General features: G+C 41.3%; 2 protein-coding genes across 4 annotated transcripts; one reads left to right on the forward strand and one right to left on the reverse strand.

The window, feature by feature from the left end:
* Positions 1-5,143: 5,143 nt before the first annotated feature.
* On the reverse strand, positions 5,144-7,975 carry LOC114447088 (THAP domain-containing protein 6-like). Its single transcript, XM_028423120.1, has 5 exons — positions 7,684-7,975; positions 6,286-6,484; positions 5,970-6,101; positions 5,599-5,806; positions 5,144-5,427 (listed from the first exon to the last, which is right to left on the reverse strand). The coding sequence occupies exons 1-5, from the start codon at positions 7,761-7,763 to the stop codon at positions 5,315-5,317; spliced, it is 732 nt and encodes a 243-aa protein (XP_028278921.1). The 5' UTR covers positions 7,764-7,975; the 3' UTR covers positions 5,144-5,314.
* Positions 7,976-8,127: 152 nt separating this feature from the next.
* On the forward strand, positions 8,128-12,268 carry LOC114447087 (interferon-induced, double-stranded RNA-activated protein kinase-like). 3 transcript variants are annotated; one of them, XM_028423119.1, is made up of 13 exons: positions 8,129-8,409; positions 8,814-8,946; positions 9,038-9,133; positions 9,262-9,329; positions 9,402-9,471; positions 9,659-9,726; positions 9,806-9,925; positions 10,007-10,101; positions 10,219-10,355; positions 10,441-10,584; positions 11,008-11,109; positions 11,253-11,315; positions 11,909-12,268. In XM_028423119.1, the coding sequence occupies exons 1-13, from the start codon at positions 8,315-8,317 to the stop codon at positions 12,044-12,046; spliced, it is 1,329 nt and encodes a 442-aa protein (XP_028278920.1). In that variant the 5' UTR covers positions 8,129-8,314; the 3' UTR covers positions 12,047-12,268. The 3 variants fall into 3 exon arrangements, with proteins under 3 accessions (XP_028278918.1, XP_028278920.1, XP_028278917.1); XM_028423117.1 differs by having other exon boundaries at positions 8,128-8,409; positions 10,007-10,355; positions 11,011-11,109; XM_028423116.1 differs by having other exon boundaries at positions 8,130-8,409; positions 10,007-10,355.
* The last annotated feature ends 339 nt before the right edge of the window (positions 12,269-12,607 follow it).

Consider the following 12,607-nt stretch of genomic DNA (forward strand, 5'->3'; position numbering starts at 1 on the left):
ACGACCGTGGCGGGCGCAAGGATTAATATTTAAATGCCTACTACTATAAATTAACCATCAAAATGTAAAAGAATTGACCATTTTGTTAGGATGACTTTATTCACATTTTTTTTAAAAACAGAGGGAGAAACAGAAAAGTTGTGGAAAATAAAGGAATGGCAAAGCAGCCAGGAAAAACACAAGGGTTAAATATAAAACCTTCGTCTTACTGTTTGACGATTTGCTTGCTTGTAGATCAGACTAAAAAGAAAAAGTTCCCACACATGATTAATTAAATTCTCAAAACGCAAACATTTGTCCCATGATTTAAAGGTAGGGTAGGAGATTTCATTCTGATGCACTTTGTTAAATTAGTGCAACATCTCTTTACAATCCAATAGCAACCGATTAGTTTGGCAGTTTTGCATTAAAACAAAGAATATGAATCATCTGGGGAAGCTATAATATGCTAAAAACAGCCAATCAGTAACTACTTTCAAAGCACCTTTACAAATCTGAAATTGCATTTCAGAGACTTTCATTTGGTATTGGATCCATGTTTCCACAAATACAATAAAGGTTTCAAAAATCTAAATTTATAAATATATTTTAACCTCTAACATAATCTAGCATGAGTTTGACTCGTCTCGGTGTATTCATGTTTTTCCTGTCAATCAATCACATCTCATCTTAAACAATGTGTCACACTTAGCAATGATGTCATTGGTTGATGCTGAGCTGCTGTCCACAGCTACATCCTGTTAGTTTAAAGTTTAATTTGCCAACTTGAATAAAATATGGCATTATTTAACTATTTATGGCACACACATTTAGCCTAAGTCAGGGGTGTCTAAACTTTTCTCAAGGAAGGCCAGATTTGATAATGCAAAAGTCTCTGACATTATTTTAAACAAAAAAAGTGTTTCTGCTGTCATGTAATATTTCATTTCACACAGCAAACAAAACATTTTAGCATTCAGGTGAACAGATCAGAACATGTTATCTGAATTTACAGCATAAACTTAACATTTAGAAACTGCAACAGGCAGGTTATTGACACTGCTGTGAAGGTGAGATCTGATCATATATGGCAGGTCTGGTTTAAGGACAGCAGCAGACATCAGTAAAATGTCAGGTAGACTAGGTGGGAGTCAGTGCCGATCTCAAAGGGTCTTGGAATTTAATGTTTACACAGGTTTGCAGTGCATACCAACAAGACGTAAAAACGTAATGACGTGCCCTACGACAGATGTGTACTGAATTACAGAGTCTTTTTGAGATAAGTGCCGCGTCTCATACACTGTACAGCTGACAGATTAACAACAAAGAATGTTAACAAGCAAAGATGGACTGCTCATAACTGCACCAATAAAGCAAAGGCACAAGCAGGCTGCCCAGCCAGGATGCCCCCTTCCCATGCAGCAGGGAGCAATGAGCGTCTATGGCTCTAGCTTTGACCCTAGAGAAGATGCGCAGGGAGAGAGATGCTCATTGCTCCCTGCTGCACGAGGAGGGTGCGTCCCGGCCAGGCAGCCTGCTCGTGCCTTTTTACCAGCAGCTAGATAAAAGCAACTCTTCAGAAATGCGAACATTTGTGAAACGTGAATTATTTTGTGTCGTGTGAGCACACCGTTTCAAATTGTAATGCTCAATTGGTGCAGTAATGAGCCTTCACTGTATGAGACTGAACCGGGGTTGTGCAGCTTCAGAGCCCTCTGCGCTGTTGTAACCAACAACCAAGCCCTACAGCACCGTGTGACGCACCGTAACGCTGCAGACAGCAAGAGGGAGTGATAATGTTCTGCTCAGAGAATCATGCAAAGGTTACACAATGAGTTAAAAACAAACAATTGCCTGTTGATAGGGCCACAGAAAATCCGGCCACAGGCCGCAGTTAGCCCAAGGGCCATAGTTTGGGCACCCCTGGCCTAACTAAATAAATATGCATCACCGATTAGCATTAGTGGCTAACATAGTGTGCAATTAGGGCATCACTTACCTTTATGCAAGCTTCCCTTTGGAGTTTGGACTGCATCATTCTGCCACGTCCAAGCACCCTGTGGAGCTCCCTGTCTGATGTCCTCACCTGTGGTAGAGAGAAAAGCTTTTTAAGATGTGAAGTTTGTGGAAACCAAAACTTTTCTTACTAGTTACATACAAGATGTCAAATGCGAGTCTTACTTCCTACATCAGAGCTCCACGCTGAAAAGCCAGCAACGTGCAAAACGTGCGAACTCAGCTGTAGCCTAACAAGCTAACACACCTGACAACAATCTAGCAACGTTGATTAGCACTGGCGGCTAACGTGGCTTGTAATCAAGGCATCACTAACCTTTGAGAGCATTTCAGCTCCCGTTGGCGTTTGGACTAAATCATTCCATGCTCGTGAAAACCACAAAAAATAGAATAATATGTGAACGGACCCCATGGACCTTATTACCCGAGCTGTTGATGCTCAGCTGCTGCAGTTTCAATGCTGCTGTACACACCATAGCTTCACTGTTCAATTTATGGTAGCTTCAAGTTTCATGTCCCAGCTCAATTATTCAAAAACATGGCATTATATAGCGCTACAAAAGTCAAACAAGCCACCATTTAGGGTACATGGTTAAAATGAGCATACACAAGCTAACACGCCGGACAACAACTTAGCAACGTTGATTAGCATTAGCGGCTAACGTAGCTTGCAATCAAGGCATCACTAACCTTCGAGAGGGTTTCAGCTCACCCTTGGCGTTTGGACTAAATCATTCCATGCTCATGAAAACCACAAAAATAAAATAAAATGTGAATTAACCCTGTGCTCAGCTGCTGCTGTGCATGCCATAGCTTCACTGTTCAATTAATGTTAGCTTTACGTTTATTTGCCAGCTTAATTAATCAAAAACATGACATTATATAGCGGCAGAAAAGTCACAGACAAAGCCAGCATTCATTGTACATGGTTAAAATGACCCAACAATGTCTGATGTCCTCACCTGTGGTAGAGAGAAACCCACCAAACATTTGAAGCTCACGGAAACCAAAACGTTTTCATACTAGTTAAATGTAAAATGTCAGCAAGCCTTACTTTGTACATCAGAGACTCCGCCAGCTCCACGTTAAAAAGCCACTAACGTGCAACCGAGTGCACAATTGGATGGCTTGAAACGAACCGATGACTGCACCTGTGAGGTACCAGAGCACCTGCTAGAACGGCTTATTAGCGTTTATTAGCATCCCAATCGGCATGAACGTACGCGACGCGATGACGTCGCCTACGTGAGGAGGCGGGGTCTCAGAGACAAATTCGGGGTTTCTTGAAGAAAAACTCCCGACCAGGTTATGTTCACAGACTTTATGAAGCTCCTCTATCTCAGGTTTAACTTACTTCCTATACTGAAACAGCTTTATTCCAATATTTCAACATTCAAACATTTTTAGTGTCAATTTTATTATTTAATTATTATTAATGCCATGATCGCAAACAAAGCAGTTCATCAGTAAAAACCTCCCCGCTCCCATACCTGTCTGATCTGCTCACCTGAATCAACGGTGTTCATGTAAACCTTAACCACCAACACTACGCTGCCATCTAGTGACAAACAAAAGCAATTACATATTAAAGTATTTCTATTCTTATTCATACCATTAATGCTTCAGTGCTCTGAATTTTATCTAAATTTATATTGTCTATGTTTACATATATATACTAATATTCTAAACATGATTGTTGCTTATGGATGCACCACCCTGAACACACGCCCCAGTAGTGGGCTGATCTGAAGCCTCTGCTGGGAGCAAAGTTCGACGACGTCCCCCAGGCGAGGATGCAGTCCCTCTGTAACAACCCAGAAATTACCTGGGGCGGGAGAGAAGTGGTCTGTGTTGCAATGGAGAGAGCCAGTTTGGTCAGGCTGGGGGATGCTGTTGGCAAAGCCGGTGACATTGATGCTGCAGAGATCCTAACCATCCTTCAGGAGAAAGGGTTAAATCCAGGAAAGAGGGTGTGGTGACCAGAGACTAGAGAGTAACTCAGTTGCAGAAAAGTTATACAGTCCACAGTCTAAGATTTTATTAAAACAAGCAGGAGTCCATACGCAACCATGACCAGCAGAAGTAGGCAAAGGCAAAATCCACAGTGCAAAGGTCAAAGAGTACTCAGAAAAGATCCAAACACAACGAAAACGCTAGCTCAGGTCAAGAAACCGGCAGGAGTCATATACAAGAAAACAAAAAACAAATCCAGGATTGTGCTGCTAAGGTGTGAAAACAATCTGGCAGAGGAGCGGGCAGAGAGGGTCTGTGACCGGCTGGCTTAACACAGGGGACTCTGGGAAATTAAACAAAGGCAGGAAGAAGCTAGCAACATAACAAGAGGAACAATTTTCAAAATCAAGTCAAAACCACACAGTCCATCACTGAGGGTACACAGACATAAGAACTGTGTGACTAACTGGCTGCCTTCATTCCTCAGCAGTGGCTAAAGCTGCTGGTGAAGGCCCTTCACCATGTGAACATCCGAGGCAGGCAAAAACCACCAGCAGCAGACCGTGGCGTGGAGGAGGGTCTTCCATGGGCTGCAGTTAGAGTAATGCATCTGGGCCACCTTAAAGAAGAGCACAGCCCCTGGCGACATCCACAATGAGCTGTTTTTCTTTTAATGCAAAAAAGCAGCTTTTGTATATTAAAGCTTCTGCTCAATGTACTGGAAAATAAGAGTTAATTTCATTAAGCACTTTTAAAATCAAACTGAGAGTTCTTGAGGCTGACCCGTGTACTTCTTTTTCATGATCTGATTGTACACTTGATCTTTTGCTTCTAGTGTAACCTTGTAACTGTGTTTTGTGCTTGCTGCTGTCCATCTTGGCCAGGACTCCCTTTAAAAAGAGGCTCTTGGTCTCAGTGGGATTTGTCCTGGGGTTGAATAAAGGTTAAATAAAAAGCTACACACAGCCTGCTCTTTCTCTCCAGCACAAAACTCACACTAAAATTTGATTGTATACTCTTAAATACTCTACAAGGCTATGACACTAATGAGCTATTTTGTACAGTGAAAAACGTTTTCTAAGGCTTTGAATTGCTTTAAAAATGGTGCAATTGTGTAAACATGTCCAGCCAGAAAACAGGCTGAGTGTTACTGTCTCCCCTACACCTGGGTCAAATATCAAAGAGGAAAACATCATAAGGTTCAGACCATTTACTTCCAATACAAAAAACAGATATATACAATATGTTATGATAAAAGAAGGGCCATGATGACTATCAAACATTAAACTGGGACAGTGATTAAAATGATCAGTGTGGACACTGTAGAGTTCATGGATACAGAATGAGCAGAGAAGACGTCATGTTGTCATGACTGCCACTGGACCTTAGACGTAGAAGAGATTCTGGGCTTCGTCGAGCACCGTGCAGGTGATTCTTGCAGTGCAGTGGGCTGTGAGCTCACAATGGATGTTGCCATTACTAGAATCAGGAACATACCATACCATACCATGATGTACTGTGAATTCATTTATTTTGTAACAATATATGTAAAATGGTCAGTCTATGAGATCCGCCAAAATAAATAAATTACATTTGAATACTGTTAAGGTTAATTATAAAACAATGTATGTAATGTGTAATTGAACTTACCATTATGTTCATTTAGCTTCATCTGCAGCTCCTTTATAAGGACGTTCTTCTGCTTTAGCTCCCCCAGCAGATTTTTTATGACTCGTTTGGCGCGACACTCTCTCATCCGCACTTTGTCCAGCTGCTGTTTCAGCCTCTGGATGTGATCCTGGGCACTGAACCACCTGAGTCGCAATGTGTCAGAGCCCGGACAGGAGTAGTCATGATCCTGCAAAATTGATTTTTTGAACACAAATTTCATACACTGGTTAGATCATAAGCATTATGCATTTTTTTATTTAGAAATGTGTTCATGACATACAGTCTAAAACAGAGTCAGTAAGTAATATTATATTTTGATTAACCCTGAGATTATAATGAGATATCTTTACCAGTTTTGGTTGTGCTTGTTCCTGATCATTACACTGCAGTGATGAGACTCTGCGCTTCTTTGAGCAGTGTGCAGGCAACTCTTGCAGTGGAGTACACTTTGATCTCCTGGTGGACCTTGGCTTGACTGGGGTCTGAAAGAATCCGCCCACATCTTAACAGTGTGCATGTGCTTATTGATCACTTTTACAGGCTTTCCTTGTCAAAATATCCTTCAACTAAAAGGCTCATATTGAAACCAAATCCAACCAAGTGAAGAATTAATTGTGTATTTGCTAAAAAAATGATTATAGAAATAAATCCCGAGTTCTCTGCTACCTTCTGAAGATGCTGGGGAAGGTTAGGAAACACTGTTGGTATGACGCCCTTTCTTAACCTCACAGTCTGCCCAGTTCTGTCAAAGTCTGCATCTTCAAAGTGGATGCTGCAAACCACATCCCACTGTGCTGGTTTCCATCCCTCCACTCTGTGCATGGCCACGCACCACTTCCTGCGCAGCACTTCATCTTTAGGAAACCTTCATGACAGAACAAACACAAACAAAGGTGCACAAAATAAGTTTGTATATAATAAACTCTGTCAGTGCTTAACATTGTATTTGACGCACTAAGTTGCCAGAATGTGTTTTTTAACTGTGGGATGATCATTAGTTTGTTAGTAAGGTCCACCTTGTTATCTCTGTTCCAGACCTGCTAAGATTTTCTCCCTCTTTTCCAGGTAAGTTCCAAAGATCGCCTTAAAATAAGCCAGGACCCATGCAGGGCTGATCTTATATACAAGAAGGGACAGAGTCGCCTGTATCTCCTAAGGAGACTCAGGTCCTTTAACGTCTGTCAGACCATGCTGCAGATGTTTTACCACTCGGTGGTCTCCAGCGTCATCTTCTTCGCTGTAGTGTGCTGGGGCAGCAGGATGAAGACGGCCGACACCAACAGACTCAACAAGCTCATTAGGAAGGCTGGCTCGGTACTGGGAGTGGAGCTGGAGTCTGTGGTGGAGGTGACGGAGAGGAGGATACTGAGGAAACTCCTCAGTATTCGTAACAACACGTCTCACCCCCTGCAGGACACACTGCTGTCCTACAGGAGCACATTCAGCGGTAGACTGAGACTACAGAGCAGGTCCTTCCTGCCAGTGGCCATCAGACTGTATAACTCCTCCCCTTTCTGTAGGGAGGAGAGCTAGATAATCATGTCAGGCATCACTGTCATTCCCTCCACTGGTGTAGATTTATGTTTACTTAGCACCTTATATCTCCATATTTGTATCCATGTATCATATATTGTGCTCAAACTGCATACTGTACTCTGATTTGGATTATAGTGACACTTATACTCTGTACTTAACTGCATTTAATGTAACTTGATACCTCTGGCACAAGAATTAACTGCATTTAATGTAACTTGATACCTCTGGCACACGAATTTCCTTCAGGATTAATAAAGTCTTGTCTTGTCTTGTGAGGTGTGTGCAGTCTTTAAAGTGTCCGGGTGGTGCACTGCACGTGCTCTTAACTTCCGCGTTTTTTTGTTCCGACAACATGACGTTAATATAACATTAACAAAACGCATGTACACTATGGATCACACAGCATAGCTAAACTTAAGAAGTATCGAACTTCAAACCAACCGTGTAGATTTATATAAGATTTAATGTGTATCTTTATGTCATGTCAGTGTAATAATAACATATTGATCAACTGAGTAATACACTTACGTGTGGAAGGTAATTCCTGCTTGTTTACTTTCCTGGGATCTTTTATGTCTGCATTTAGCTGCTGCACACTCAGCGACCATTCTGACAGGCTATCCCCTAGTAAGATGGCAGTGACTCGCTAACGTTAACTTAAAGGTTTTTGGTCAAAACCTAAAACATTTTCATTTCCTACCGAACTACCGCAGAAGCTTAATAATGACTGAATAATTGGTTCTGTATGGCAAACTTACAAAATTAACACGGCTTATATCATCTTTAAAGCCTGAAGTTAGAGTGTCGCTGCGCTTCGCTGTGGTCGCATAGCTTTGACGTCATCATCAGGGCACCAACCTGCAAATTAACCGTAGCTCTGAAAACAAAATATTTGACAGTATTATTTGAAAAGGACGTTGCGTATTAATTGTTTTGTGTGTGTTTGTGTTTTAGAATAAACTTGTATTAACAGTCTGCGGTCCTTTTTACCAGTCTTAACCCGGAAACCGGAAGTGCAAACGTCATTCCAGATTGTTCCGCGCTCACTGCTCACTAGCTGTGTGGATTGGACAAGCGAAGAGAGGGGCTTTTAAACTTACGCACGCTGTTTTCTGTCGCAGTACTTCATTTCATTTAGTAGTTTTACATTTTCGCGAACATGGGGAAGAAAAGCCACACAGTAAAGCTAAATAAATATGCACGAAAAACCGGCGCAGTGTTGAAGTATGAGATTGTCTGCAAGGACGGCAAACAGTGAGTAAAAACCTGATGCTCTAACCATAAATGCGGCTGTATATTAAAGGCAATGTGGAGTTTGTTCTCCGCCAGAATTATTAATTTGTTACAGCGCTATTTTCAGTTTGGTGTGTATGTTAATTAGCGACATTGTCAGCGCTAGCCATAGCATAGCGCTAGGAACAGCGTATTGCGTACTATGCCTATAAAAACATAAATCATATTAATTATTTCTTTATTGTATTATGTATGTATTGTATTATTCTATGTTTAATAAAACATCTGGCATTTGTTAGTAATGCAGGCTTAACAATTTTATGGGGGGCGGGGCGGGGGGTGTAGGCCGGAGTCCATTACTGTACAGTCATATGTAGCGACATGGCGTCTTGTGGTGTGCTGACCACTGTAACTTTCATTATCAGAGTCACTGTGCAGGTTGTGATCAATGGTGAAGTCTTTCCCTGTGCTTCGGGGGCGAATGCAGCTAAAGCTAAGGCTAATGCAGCTAAGAGTGCCCTGAGATGTCTGAAAGATAAGGAGAACCAGAGACCAGGGGTAAGTTTTTATATTATAGCCCTATTGAAACCCTAGGGATTATATGGGTAGTAGATTAAAAGTCCGTTTTTCTTTTTAACTGTTTTTCCAGACCGCAAATACAGCAAAAAAGCCTGCCCTGCCAGTGAAACACGAAAAGAAAGACCAGCAGAGATATGAAAACATATGTAGCCGTAACATTCCAGAGGTAAGTAGTGCAACTCTTCACTCTCTTTAATGAATTAACTGAAATACAAGATTAGTAGATTTTTGTAAGTTTCCAGGACACAACCTAAGGTATTATTTGATAGCAACATCTTACTGTTTTTGTCTCAGGCGCCCCCCCTGCCAGCTGGGTCTGATGGTGGTGCAGCAGCCGTGCTGCCTGAACTAACAATCTCAGCGTAAGGCACCGACTGATGATTAAGTTTGCTTTTTAAGAGTTTTACTAATGTCTCTCTGTGTATTGTACGAAGGGATTCCCGGGCTGATGAACCAAACAGTGGGGGAGAAACTTCAGATTCATCCAGCCCCCCCTGTGTTCAGGTCAGTGACTCCAGATACTTTGTTGATTCAAGGCCATAAATAGGGCTCAACTCTTGAGTGTTCAAATGTGCATCGGATGTATACGTTTTTCTTATGCTGGACACATTAGTGGTAGCTCTCAGTCTTGAAATGAGAAGGCCTTGCACTGGAATTCTGCTCTACACCACTATGTCTTTTTTAAATCAAGGATATCTCTGAAGAGATGGATCCAGGAAACAGTTTCAGTGAGATGAGTTTAACTCCAAAAACCCTCAGGTGTGGATTTTTTTTTTTTCATTATCATTCGGAGTATTTGATTGTTTTTAATTGTGATTTTAAAAATTATATTCAACAGAAGCAAATCAGAATTTCTGGTTCTGGATCACCTTGGCTCAGGTGGCTTTGGATGTGTTCACAAGGTGTTGCAGAAACTTGTGGGCAAGTGTTACGCCCTAAAGATCACCCCATGCAAACAGTGAGTCAAATGTTCAGTTATGTCTCCATAAATGTATTTTTTTATACATGTTCATGAGTTATAGATGATCTCAATCTTTAGGCCTAGAAAAGCTCTGCGAGAGGTGAGGGCCTTGTCAGACCTCGACCATTCTAACATCATTCGATACCACGCCTGCTGGATGGAGAAGTCGGGATGTGAGTCAGAACACAAAGACGACAGCTGCAGCACTCCCTTTGACAAGCCTTCCAAAGAGTCACCTATGCAGAATCTCTATATTCTGATGGAGTTATGTGATAAAAAAACTCTCACAGACTGGATAGAAGAGGAGAATGACAAGGGAACTCTGCGACCCTCTGAGAGAAGAGAAAAAAGTCTGAAATGTATCCTGCAAATAGTCGAAGGAGTGGTGTACATTCACTCCAAGATGTTCATCCACAGAGACCTGAAGGTGAGACAATGTGGACAACTGAGGATGCTTATTCAACTTTATGTGGCTTTATCATGACAACATGTTTCTTTCTTCCTCTGGTTAGCCTGGCAACATCTTGTTTGGGACAGATGGAAGGGTGAAGATTGGAGACTTTGGACTGGTGACTACTCATTATGACGATGACGACAAGAACCCGATGATAAGGTCTCCGCAGAGAGGAACTCCACGTTACATGGCCCCTGAGCAGGTTAGATCTATTTCCTCTCACCACAAAGGATACCAACCTATTATTTCTCAAAGGTGCTTTTATTTTGAAACATCTGAAGGAGGCAAACACGAAACATTCACATGGACAACAAAGAAAGCCAGATTATTGCACACTTTCAAAGGGGATGGTGGTGTATAAACAGAGGTGCACCATCATTGTTGACTTGTGTGCCTTGTTCTATAACTGTGCTATACATGTAAACTTTTTTTTGGTTAACAAATGTCAACCATGCCCTCAACCATTATCAGAGATCCAGCCCTTAATTAACTGCTAGTTCCTATTTGAGGAAATTCAAAAAGTATATCTACACCTTTATTGAGCTCTGCTGTATCACTGTTGTTTTAGTTTATTATTCTTACAAACATATCCATATATATAACTGTGTATTTTGTTTTACAACAGAAGACAGAGAACACTTATGACAGAAAGGTCGATATTTTTCCTTTGGGGCTGGTCTACTTTGAGCTTCTTTGGAAAGTCAAAACCCTGTTTGAAAAATCTCTGGTGAGTTGTTCACAGACCACCAAGAATTCTGCCTAAAGGTTTTATTGTTGTTTATTTAATAACCTAACCTTTATGATTAAAAAAAAATCAAAAAATGTTTCCAGTAGTGTTTATTCACTTTTTATCGCTTTGTGATGTTTCAGATGTGGAACGACATCAGAAAACTGAAACTTCCTGAAGATTTTAAGCAGCAATTTACAAAAGAGGTACATCAACATTTTATTTTCTCAGTTTATTAATTAATATGAATCAGTACTTCCTAGTTGTGTAGAGAGGGGATATGATTCCCATATTTATTTACCTTTATAAGTGACAACTAAGACATGTTTGGATCTTCTGTTTTATATTAATGGCAATTGTCAAATCAATATTTTTAATGATCACTTCCATCGTATGTGACCAGGTGACTCCAGACTATGCTGAATAGAACTTAGTAGAAGAGATAAATAAGACAAACCTTTGTTTGTAATAAACAACAACAATAAACAACATTCTCTTATAGGAATTATTCAATCTACTTTAAAAAAGGATGAAAATGTATGAAAAGCTTTAGAATCCATCAACCAGTGTGACCACTCTGACCTATCAGGAATGGATGTTAGTCCATTTTTTCCCCTCTGTCCCTGCCTAAAGACATTTAATTGTCTCCCTAATAGTTATAGCACCACCTAGTGGGACTAGGAAATTCAGCACTCCCTGCAGACCCTGAGTTGTGTGAGGGCCTGATTTTCTTACTGTTTATTTCAGTCAGTGCCATGTGATGTATTCCTTCTTTCTTGTTGGTCTTTTTCACTTGTAGTACCTCATCATAAGGCAGATGCTGAACTTGAAGCCAGGTAAACGACCTGAAGCAACAGAGGTCAAGACGCACCTGGACCAGTTTGCTGTCATTCTTAACGCCAGGAAACTAGAGCGTCAAAGTAGCAGAACCTTCTGAAAACCACGACCAAAAAAAAATCCAGGAACCTCTTCACTTACATGGCAATAAACACAATTCTGACTCTGATATCTGAAAGGATTGTGATTTTGTAATCTTATACAATATTTTAAATGAGTTTTTTTAAGGTAGGGTAGGAGATTTTGAAAACTCAGTGAGAGTCAACCAGATTTTGAAAGTAAACACACGCCCCTTTCTCTCGAAACTCACCCCGAAGCCACGCCTCCCAATCACATGGACGCGCATTACCTGAAGACGAGCTGCGGTCTGTAGCTGTGTCTCAATTCAGGGTCTGCATCCTTCGGAGTGCGCATTTTAAGGCCGCTTACGTCACAAAGCTGCGCGAAGGCTGTCCCAATTCGCCAAAAGTCGAAGGGTCCTTCAAATGCGTCCTCCAAATGCGTCCTCCTTTTGCCTGAATTTGGAGGACGCATCGCTACCATCCTTCGTGGCCTTAAATATCCCACAATGCTTTGCGGGCCTACTTTTTGTCCAATAGTACAATGACGGACCAAGCGAGCGGCAGCGGCAGGAGTGCCGAATTCACATTTAAATGTAAGT

This window comes from Parambassis ranga, chromosome 15 (assembly GCF_900634625.1).
Source record: "Parambassis ranga chromosome 15, fParRan2.1, whole genome shotgun sequence".
Taxonomy (NCBI): domain Eukaryota; kingdom Metazoa; phylum Chordata; class Actinopteri; family Ambassidae; genus Parambassis; species Parambassis ranga.

Bases quoted from the DNA above. Each gene is read 5' to 3' on its own strand.
- LOC114447088 (XM_028423120.1), bottom strand. From the start codon at position 7,763: ATGGTCGCTGAGTGTGCAGCAGCTAAATGCAGACATAAAAGATCCCAG. The intron at 6,102-6,285 runs GTAGCAGAGAAC...GGATTCTTTCAG, and splicing joins TTCCCCAGCATCTTCAGAAG to ACCCCAGTCAAGCCAAGGTC. The intron at 5,807-5,969 runs GTAAAGATATCT...TCAATTTTGCAG, and splicing joins AACAAGCACAACCAAAACTG to GATCATGACTACTCCTGTCC.
- LOC114447087 (XM_028423116.1), top strand. From the start codon at position 8,315: ATGGGGAAGAAAAGCCACACAGTAAAGCTAAATAAATATGCACGAAAA. The intron at 9,926-10,006 runs GTGAGTCAAATG...CTCAATCTTTAG, and splicing joins AAGATCACCCCATGCAAACA to GCCTAGAAAAGCTCTGCGAG. The intron at 10,356-10,440 runs GTGAGACAATGT...TCCTCTGGTTAG, and splicing joins TCATCCACAGAGACCTGAAG to CCTGGCAACATCTTGTTTGG.